Source organism: Candida oxycetoniae, assembly GCF_023343755.2.
Source record: "Candida oxycetoniae strain CBS 10844 chromosome Unknown scaffold44, whole genome shotgun sequence".
NCBI lineage: Eukaryota > Fungi > Ascomycota > Pichiomycetes > Serinales > Debaryomycetaceae > Lodderomyces > Lodderomyces oxycetoniae.
This window is the reverse complement of record NW_026055358.1, coordinates 1-10,185: the sequence shown is the minus strand read 5'-3', so window position 1 is coordinate 10,185 and position 10,185 is coordinate 1. Positions and strand designations below refer to the sequence as shown.

Here is a 10,185-nt window from a genome sequence, read left to right as displayed (position 1 = left end):
ATGTCGGTTGAAGGAGCAGCAGTCACATACACAACCCCAGGTTCAGATTTTGAAAATATCCTCAAAACGACAAAGTTCACTGTTGAATTTGATAAGATCAAGCCGAATCAAGTAGTCATTAAAGCTAAAGCCACTCCAATCAACCCATCCGATTTGGGTCAAATTATAGGGGGATACAATGATCCTAAGAAGATTAGTCATCTAGGAACTGCCGAGAACCAACCATTGAGTGTTGGTGGAAACGAAGGAGTGTACCAAGTCATATACGTTGGCTCAAATGTCAAGGAATTTTCAAAGGGAGATCAAGTGATTCCTTGGCTACCTGCATTTGGAACGTGGAGAACTATAGCAATTGCAGAAGAGAGAGATTTAATCAAAGTCAATGGTATATCCGTTAATCAAGCAGCAACTATTTCCATCAACCCTTCAACGGCTTATCAGATATTGAATCAGTTCGTAACGGATTGGAAAAATGGCGAGGATTGGATTATACAAAATTCTGGTAACTCACAAGTGAGCAAGTATGTTTCACAATTGGCGACCAAGTTGTATGGAATCAGCGTCATTTCTATTGTTCGTGATGGAAAATCCCAGGATGAAATTGATGGATTGTTAAAGTTGGGTGCAAAACATGTCATATCGGAGCTGGAGTTCAAAGATGAGAAATTCGATATCAAGAAATATACCGGTGATAAAGCAAACGTTAGATTAGCACTCAATGGCTCGACCAACTCTACAGTTTCAAGCTTGGTTAAAAGCTTATCACCAAATGGTACCCTTGTATCATATGGGGTTGTGGGTGGTACAAAAATAGAATACGATGAGAGACTACAATTATTCAGAAACTTGGCAACAAAACCTTTTTGGTTAACTGCTAATACTTATCGTGACCCCCAATTCAAGAAGCAAACAGTAGAGAAATTGGTACATTTGTATAAAGAGGGGAAGATTACTGATGTTCCATATAACAAGGTTCTTTACAAAGCCACTGATGGTGATAAGGAAGACCTCACACAAGTATATCTCAAACTGATTGCCGCCTCTAGAAAATCGGGTAAACAAGTTATATTTTATGAGTAAAAAAAATTGGGAAAGTAAGTAGACATATAGACTAAAATCTAAACCATTTCAAACTCGAGTAAAACAAACAAAAACAAAAGAAAACAAAGCAAAACAAAGCAAACCAAAGCAAAGCAAAAAAAAACAAGAAACACAACTCTTCAAAAAGCCAAATCAATATCTCCTTCTCAAAATCCTTGTGTGCACGGAGAACTGGCGTATTTTTTTTTTTTCTGCAGTCTTGGCACTTTTATTTCATCCTAATACCTTTACTAACAACATCACTCAAGTTACCACCAGTACGAATAAACAAATCTTTCAAAGCAACCAAGAAGATAATCCAAAACTTCAACCCAAATAAAGCTAATGAATACAAAACAATTCCAAATTCAACAAATACTTCAAAAATATTAGTAAGCATTATAATAAGTTGTTCACCCATTTTTACCTGTTGTCCCTTGTTTCTCCTGTTATTAGATTTAGGTTTGAAAAATTGAGGAATCAACTGAATAGTCTCTTCTCTAATCCAACTCTCCAAATTTCCAAACTCCCCCTCTTCATCATCGCGGTTTCCTTCTTCTTCCCTTTCTTCTTCTTCCTCTTCTTCTTCCTCTTCTTGGAAGATGTTTGAATCTGAAACTAAACCCTTGCCTTCTTCATGGTCCTTGGTTTGTAAAGTTGAACCTTGCAGTGATGAAGGAGGTGGCGATTGAAAATCAACAGCAGTGGTGCTTGCCATCACCTCATCATCGTCATCAACACCATCCTCATCCCCTTCATCTTCTTTCTCGACTTCATCTGCTTGTGCAAACGCTTTCCCTGAACTAACTTCAGGATCATGTTCATACCCTTTATGAATGGAGTTGACTCTATTTGTATTTTGTTGTGGCATACCACCAGTACCACCATCAACATCGCTATCACTACTACTCTTTTTGAACTCAGCACCAGCACCAGCACCAACACCACTTAATAAATCCCTATCAACTTCTTGCTCCATCCTAACTTTAGGAATATTGTTATAGCTATTGCTATTCATTCTTTTCCCTTGGTTGCCCTGTTGTTGCTGTTGCTGTTGTTGTTGCTGGTGCTGGTGCTGGTGCTGGTGTGGCATATGACCCTGATTTCCAGAGACACTTTTCTTGGATTTGACTGTCATTCTCAATTCTCTTTTACTACTGACGTTGAACACAACTGTACTCTTTAATCCCCTTTTTTTCTTACCCTTCTCCTTTTCAAAATGATCTAACAACCGGAAGAAATGAAAGCTCAAAAAGAGAAGTTTTCAAATAATAATGGTAAAAAGATGTGGTATAAAGATATAGAAAAATTTTCTAAAAAAAAAAAGAACAAAATTGAAATGCTTTAACTTGTAGTTTGACTGATAGTCAAGTTGAAAAATTTACTAGGACTTGACTAGTATGGTGAGAGTATCTTTATATGTATGTGTATGTATTACGTGTCAGTTCCCAACATCGTATGCTAGCTGTTTTATTTCTGTGTAGTAATGTGTGCAATCGGTTGTGATGTGTATGGTATGTAAAAAGTAATAGAAAAGGGAACAAATGTGTTGGGTGCCTGCTACCAAACTTGAATGAAAAATGTGGGGAAATCAAAATTGTGACACAACTGCTTAATGATCCATTTTTCTCTTTTTGTTCTTGTTAATAATGAATACTCCCTAATTAGTTAGGGTTTTTTCTCATATTCTATATCGTAAACGTCCATCTTTTTAACAACGATTGAGGATATGAATTACAAGGTGAAGAAGGTAGCATTGACCAAATCTGTATTTCTTTTTTTGCTTTTTTTTTTTTGCAGTCATTTTCAAAAATTTTGCAGCATTTCCGAATATGGAAATCAGTTGCACGTGTGCGGCGTGACACAAAAAAAAAGGAATAGACACCATTACAAAGCACTTTAGTCAGCTGAAAATCACGTGATTGGAATAAAAAGAGTGGGTGGATGAGACCAATTAGTTTCTAGATGAAAGTTTTACATTGATATTCATAAATATCAATTTTTTATATTGGAAATAACACTATCGAGCAAAGCGAGATAGTGTTGCTACTATATTTCGCTCCACTAGCTCGTTTTGCTCTTTATATATAAGAGCCCAATCTAGAAGTTACTTCTCCTCCTCCATAAAAGCGGGCGGTTATAAAATAAATAAGAATGGAGGAGGTTTGTCTATCAACTGTACAAAATACATCAAAAGACAAGTGGGAAATGGAAATAAAGACAAGTGGGAAATGGAAACAAAGACAAGTGGGAAAAGGGAGTATAGTTTACCAATGCAAAAGGCCCTCTTTTTTTCCTTCCTTATACACAACTGCCTAAATACTTTGGTGGTGGCAGCTAGTGTGCTTTACTATCTCCCTCTTCTCGATAGTGTCTAGCTTAAAAATTGAAGCCAATTTAAATTATTCACATTATCAGTTGGCGGTATCCCATTGGGATCTAATAAATTCAACTCATCATGATGTTGGTATTGGTGCAAATGTTGGCCTTGCTGTTGTTGCTGCTGCAGCTCTTGTTTTTGTTGCTGTTGCTGTAGCAGCAGTTGTTGCATTATTTTGCCATATCTATTATCTACAAATTGCTCTCCTTCTGTCTTATTAGCGTGATGGGCAAAATCATGGAAAATTAAATCCTGATTAAGAGTGGTATTAGTAGTAAAATCCGATTGGAATAAATTCATGTTTAACAATCTATCTATTTCATCTGGTGCTTGTGACTCTTGTGGTTGTTGTCGATGGAGAGGAATAAGGTTTTGATTAGGTGCAAACTGTTGCAGTGGTTGCTGCGTCTGTTGTTGTTGTTGTTGTTGTTTTTGTTTCTGTTGAGGTCGGTCTTGTTGTTTTTCTTGTTGCTGCTCTGGTTTCACATTCAATTCATTAAATAAATTGATATTGTTATATCCAATCTTCTCATCATTACTACTTGTTGCAGTTATTCCAACTTTCTTCTTCAAAAAGTCAACATTGGCGGTTCCAGTTCTAGCAGTTTTATTATTCAAGGGTCTTAAAACACCATGCAATTTGAAGAACAATCCACACGCATTACATAGTAATAGCCCCGTGTTAGATTTTCTCCATAGTGGAGTTGTTCTGGTTTGGCAATTTGTACATTGTAAAACCTTTTTTGGTGCGGATGTGGTGGTGGTGGTGGTATTGTTGGCGATAGTGGTACCTGCAAATTTTCTGTTATTATTATTATTATTAGTAGTGGTAGTAGTCGTATCGTCATTGTTATGTTCAGTAATTATACTGGACTGTCTATGCATTAAAGATGTTTTTGTTGTTGGGAATGATGAAGACATCACAGTATTATCTGATGGAGGATTGTAAATTGTTGACAGTGACGAGTTTGAGGGATTCTTGGAATTCAACGAACTTATATATGAGGAAAGGAAACTTTCATTATCCTGAGATATATCCCTACCATTAATATTGGTCAGTTTATACTCTTCTTGACTGATCCTTCTTATATGTGCTACATAATCAAATTCGTCTAAATTTGGATTATTCGAGCCAGGAACAATTTTCGTTGAATTTAATGCATTGTCAAGACCATTGGCGGTTGTTTTCATTGGTTCTTGTTGTTGAGGTTGCTGTAATTGCTGTAGTTGCAGTTTTTGTTGTTGCTTACTCATCAATCTATCTGGATTAGAAACTGATTTAGCCATCGATGTTGGTTTTGAAATTTTTCCCAGTATAGGTGCTGTATTATTACCAGTCAAAATTTTTCTATTTTGTATTCTCCATGCAATATTTGAAATCCTCTGATTATGAGGTAGATAGCTTTTGTGCTGGTACATTTTGAAAATGTCCAATGACGCATTATCGTCATCTAGTATAAGATCATGTATGGATGGCGAATCTGGTGTAGTAGACTTCTTATAAGGGGTGTGGTTTCTATTGGTATTGGAGTGATTTTGCAATGACTGAAGCACGTGTTGTTGTTGTTGTTGCTGTGGTGGTGGTGGTGGTGGTTGTCGCTGCTGCTGTTGCTGTGGTGGTGATGGTCGCTGCTGCTGGTGCTGGTGCTGGTGCTGGTGCTGGTGCTGTGGTGGCTGTTCAAAGTTATATTGATGTGTCGGTGTTTCTTGATGATGGGGTCTTTTTGTTTGGTAGTCCATACCAGAAAAGCTTGTGGAAGAAGAAGAAATCGTCTTGATAGTTGATTCCGAGGTAATAGAACTTGCTACTGACGATGAGCCTGTAATCATAAATGTAAAGGTTATCAAAGTCTTCTCCTAGTTTGGGGGAAGGAAAAAAAAAAAAGGTTCTTTATTTGAAAGACAGAGGGTGAAGAAACAAACGTGGAGTTTTTGTCAAAATGCCCTTTTTCCCGGTATCTTCTTGTTAGGAGGGTGGGTTATTGAGTTGCCTTGAGTGTCAAATTGTAAGCGAAAAGTGTGAGGCAAGTGTGAGCACAGCGGGGGAGGTATATTAGTATGTAAATATATATATATTACACTATTGCCAGTTTGTTCTTAACTAATGAAAAAATAAAACCCAATAAAAACAATGATGAAGAAGAATGAATAAAATCTAATCGAATTTTTAAATCTTTTTGTCTTTTCTTCTATTTTCTATTTGCTTTAAAGAAACCAAAACCAAAGTGAAAAAAAGGTAATAATATAGAGTGTAAATAGTATAGAGTGTAAAAGGTAATAGATTGTAATAAGGTATAGTGTAAAAGGTAATAGATTGTAATAAAATATAAAGTGTAAAAAGCAATAGATTGTAATAAGGTATAGAGAGAAAAAGTAACAGTATAGAAAAAGTAATAGTATAGTAAAAGTAATAGTATAGAAAAAGTAATATAGAAAAAGTAATAGTATAGTGAAAAATTAATAAAGAAGTTCTGACACTATCTCACTACTGTTGAGCTTGCTTGTTATATCTCACAACTTTGAACCTTTTACCAGTAACTGCAACTTGCTTGTTCAATAATTCTATTTTAAAGAAGCTTTGCTTATCAGTATGCACTACAAAATTTGTTTCTCAAAAAAAAAATTATTAACCTTCTCGAACAAAGTGGTATTGGCTTTATTACAATTGTCGTATATGTATGTTAGGATCCCATTACCGTATCAAAGATTGAAAAAATCAAAATTATTTTATCTCGAGGATCCCCCTCCTCCCCCTTCGTCTTTCACGAACATATACGCACCATGGAGTTAATTGGTGGAATTCGATGTCATTACTTGTTCAGATATTATATTTCCTAATATTAATGTAAACACCCCCACCCGCCACCCTCTCTTTTTGTCAAACAAAACAAGGGAAAAAATCAAGTAAAAACTTTATTGAATTTTGAAAAAGTTGTGATGTATCACTTAAATTCCGTATCTAAATTCCGTATCTTGACCTAGTCGCTCGTATGTTGATTAGGTTGTTTTCTCTCACCATGTATGTACTATGTATATATGTGTTATGTGTATTATAGAGAGAGGGGGGGGGGGGAGGATCTCAAACACTACATTTACTATTTTTAGTAATTAATATTATTAATGTCTCTGAATCTGAATTGATTTTCTTCTTCTGTTACTCCACGCAAGTTTAGAAAATCTCAAAACTCCGTTCCAAACTCTATTACAAAACTCTGATCTAGACTCTGATCTCGCCAGTTTTCCATTCTTAGTAGCTTCTTCCTATTGTTGGCGTATATTTATTCAGATCTGAGACAGAAATACATAGCTAAATAGAAATATATAGCTAAATAGAAATACATAGCTAAATAGAAATACATAGCTAAATAGAAATACATGGTTAGACACAAATACATAGTTAAAGACCCAGAATTTGACACTGCTCGGGTTTAATACAATACAAAACAATATACGACAAGACAAGACAAGACAATTGGCAACTTTCTCAACCTTTAACCAGCTCTTCATTTTCTTTTTCATAGTTTGAGAACCAACTGCCACCTCACTTATTGACAAACACAAGAAATATCCTTATACCCTCTGTTCCCTTTGATTTTTATCCTATTTTTTTTTCCTGCATTTGCATGTCCATTAATGCCATATCCTGTTCGTAGAAAGTATTATAATACCCAACTAAGGTGTATTCTTTTCATTTCTTTTCTTGTTTTTTTCTCAACAATAGAAACTTAAGAAAGCTCGGTTCCAGTGTTACCCCTCCTTCATATTTTTCCCAGTTTTTATCCAATTTTAAGGTTACATTGTAACCTTTATAATTAGTTCATGAGCCCTACTAATGAGCCTTGATTTGAAAAAAGAAAAAAAAAACCTTACCCCAGATTTCCCAATCTGGTTTCTTTTTTTTTTTTTAGCGAAGCTAACAATTAAAGTTGAAAAAACCCAAATAGTTTTTGGTGTAATGGCCCCCCAATAAACCCAGTGGAACATTTCCAAATAGCTTAGAAAGGGGCAGACACCAGGAGAAAGGAAATGTATGACGTTTTTTTTATTTATTTCTTTTGAGTCTTCTTCTTGCTTACTCCTTCACCCAAGCCTTTCTCTCTTTTTTTTTGCACTTTTTCACTTTCTCTTTCTTCACCAGCATTCCCTTCGTTCCCCCCCCTCTTCCTTTACCAACATTCCCTTTGTTTCTCCCCCTCTGCAATAAATATTTTTTTAGCCTTAACAAACGGTACCAAATTTGACCTTTTAAGAATCAATTTTCTTGTTAAACTCCTCCTGCTCTTTGTGTCTTTCAACTCTGGCTTTTCAATTATTATTAAGAAAATTTATAAAAGAAAATCATCCAAATTCAAAGCTATAATTATAATATTATTATTTTAAAATCACTCGGTAGTAGACGGTGGAAGTTTGACTTGGAAAGAAGAGGACACTATCGACACTATCGAGCGAAACGAGATAGTGGAGTAGTACTGAATAACTTGTTACAACACCATCGACACTATCGAGTGACACTATCGAGCAAAGCGAGATAGTAGAGCAGCACTAACTAGAGACACTATCGAGTGACACTATCTTGCTTTGCTCGATAGTAGAGCAGCACTGACCGGCGACACTATCGAAGGGGCTGCAGTAACCCGACACCAGAAGCCAGAAACATGGGGATTGTAAAATTGAAAAACTTTCTACAGAGAAGGAAAACAAGTTGAGACATATGGTAGCATTTTCCATACCAGCAAGAGAATCAAACATTTTTCTTTTCTCTTTTTCCAATAGTCAAGTGGAATGAGTTATCAAACTTGTCATTTTTCATCCACATGAAACATGGCCGATAAGATCCGTGAGAAACATCAATATGCATTTTTGAAATCTAAGTATGAAGGAATAGGTAATTCAAATACCCTGAATGACGAGTTTCAGACTACTGTCTACAATGATACCATAGCATCCTTGGCTCATCATAAACATATTTTATTGTATAATTCAATTATCTTGAATCAACATCCGGAAATATTGAGACAAGACATGATCAGGAGGATCAAGTTAGACGTGCATAATGCTGAGAAATGATTTTCTTGTTGTCTAATATAGTGGTGGGATTAGGCATATCTGTCTTTTGTGCACACATATTACACTTAAGATATGAGGGCATTTAGCTATTAAGGTTGAACTACGCAACCGTAGTTTATCTCTTGTGATGCTACTCAATGGCACATGAAGCATGAGTATACATACATATACATTTCAGGAAAAGGATTGTGTTCCATCTATTTTGTACTTTCAGCAATACAAGAGGAAAACTACTTTAAAGTTGTATTTATCAAAAATCAAAAATCAGCCATTTTACAAGTTGAAGTCTTAATCTTGTCCTTTTTATTAACATACTTAAACTGTTCAAAAGACAAACGCGTCATTTCGTCTCTGTCCATGAGGTGACGTATCGTGATATATATATATATATATATGCATATCTTTTCTTTTCTTCCTCCTCTCTTAGCTGGTTGTGGTGCGCTCTTCTTCAACAACCAATAATGGTGCTTGTTCAACATCAATTATTTGCTTTGGTGCACCGACAATCATTGCAATAAAACTCCAGAGAAGTAAAATACCAGCAATAACAAAAGCAAAGATCCATTGCAATGCAAACACTTTAGTGCCCAATTGACCAAATCCTAAAGCAAACATCAAGAATGAAAAACTCAATCCAGTTGCCCAATCGTTAAACAATAATAAGAAAAATCCTGGAACTAAAAGGAAGTTCCAAATGAAAATATTGGCCACGATTCTACCCCACGTCTTGTGAATATGTAACCAAATTGCACCATTCCAAAATATAGCATAGAGCAACCAGGACATTGTTAAAGCCACAAGTGGAACATGAATCAAAAGCCAATTAGTAAGGGGCTTTACAGCAAATGTTTTATGACCAAAATACAATATCAAGGTATTGATGAAATTGATAATCAATGTCAATTCACTAAGGAAATAATGGCCTCTGGTGAAGAATTCAAACCATATATACGCTAACACATTAAACACTGGGAAATGCCATCCAACGAGTTGAATTACAGAAGATCTGTATTCATCAAGGGAAAAGAATGCTTGTATAATGTAAATGAGTTGCCAAACGTACATTATACCCCAATAAATGAACAACAAAAGATTTGATCCTGAATAAGGAGTATGGGCTAAATCGCCTTCAGGAACACCGACATAGTTCAAGCCACCATAGATAGAAAGTAAGAATGTTATCACCGACACCGCTTTGTAAGTAGTCAATTGTTCTTGACTTGAAGATGCCATGGTAGTAGTATTAGTAGTAGTTGTAGTAGTACTATTAGTTGAATGAAAAAGAAGTGAAAGTGGACAAAAAGAAGAAGAAAAAGGATTTGAGAGTTATTTAAAGCAATAGAGTTGAATATGTTTTTTAAAGGGGCAACTGGGAAACGAGAGACTTAGCAAGAGGAAGGGAGGAAGGGGCGCATGGGGGGGGCATGGGGAGTGGCCTTACAGATGAACAATTTTTCAATGCAATTTAGATTAATTCCGAAATTCTTTTAATTTTTTTTCTATGGACGAGTGACACAAATTCTAATAAATAGCAATCATAGAAATCAATAAGATTAAGTGGTTGGTGGAAGTGTACGAAAAAAAAAAGTGCAGGTAAGGAGGTGGAAAACACAATGATCTAGGAGGTGGGGGGAAGAGAAAGAGAGAGAAGGGGGGGG

General features: G+C 35.7%; 5 protein-coding genes across 5 annotated transcripts; 2 read left to right on the top strand and 3 right to left on the bottom strand. All coding sequences in view use genetic code 12, as the record gives it.

Annotated features, from left to right (window-relative positions):
- MRF1 (Mrf1p) lies at window positions 1–1,080 on the top strand (the record flags this gene model as incomplete). Its single annotated transcript, XM_049323717.1, has 1 exon — window positions 1–1,080. The coding sequence occupies one exon, from the start codon at window positions 1–3 to the stop codon at window positions 1,078–1,080; it is 1,080 nt and encodes a 359-aa protein (XP_049182869.1).
- A 229-nt stretch (window positions 1,081–1,309) lies between these two features.
- Window positions 1,310–2,218, bottom strand: KGF56_000024 (uncharacterized protein; the record flags this gene model as incomplete). The annotated part of the gene is made up of 1 exon (XM_049323606.1): window positions 1,310–2,218. One exon carries the CDS (start codon window positions 2,216–2,218, stop codon window positions 1,310–1,312), a length of 909 nt encoding a protein of 302 aa, XP_049182868.1.
- A 1,236-nt stretch (window positions 2,219–3,454) lies between these two features.
- KGF56_000023 (uncharacterized protein) lies at window positions 3,455–5,290 on the bottom strand (the record flags this gene model as incomplete). Its single annotated transcript, XM_049323495.1, has 1 exon — window positions 3,455–5,290. One exon carries the CDS (start codon window positions 5,288–5,290, stop codon window positions 3,455–3,457), a length of 1,836 nt encoding a protein of 611 aa, XP_049182867.1.
- A 2,991-nt stretch (window positions 5,291–8,281) lies between these two features.
- Window positions 8,282–8,527, top strand: KGF56_000022 (U2 snRNP complex subunit YSF3; the record flags this gene model as incomplete). Its single annotated transcript, XM_049323385.1, has 1 exon — window positions 8,282–8,527. One exon carries the CDS (start codon window positions 8,282–8,284, stop codon window positions 8,525–8,527), a length of 246 nt encoding a protein of 81 aa, XP_049182866.1.
- A 423-nt stretch (window positions 8,528–8,950) lies between these two features.
- KGF56_000021 (uncharacterized protein) lies at window positions 8,951–9,760 on the bottom strand (the record flags this gene model as incomplete). The annotated part of the gene is made up of 1 exon (XM_049323274.1): window positions 8,951–9,760. One exon carries the CDS (start codon window positions 9,758–9,760, stop codon window positions 8,951–8,953), a length of 810 nt encoding a protein of 269 aa, XP_049182865.1.
- Window positions 9,761–10,185: the final 425 nt, after the last annotated feature.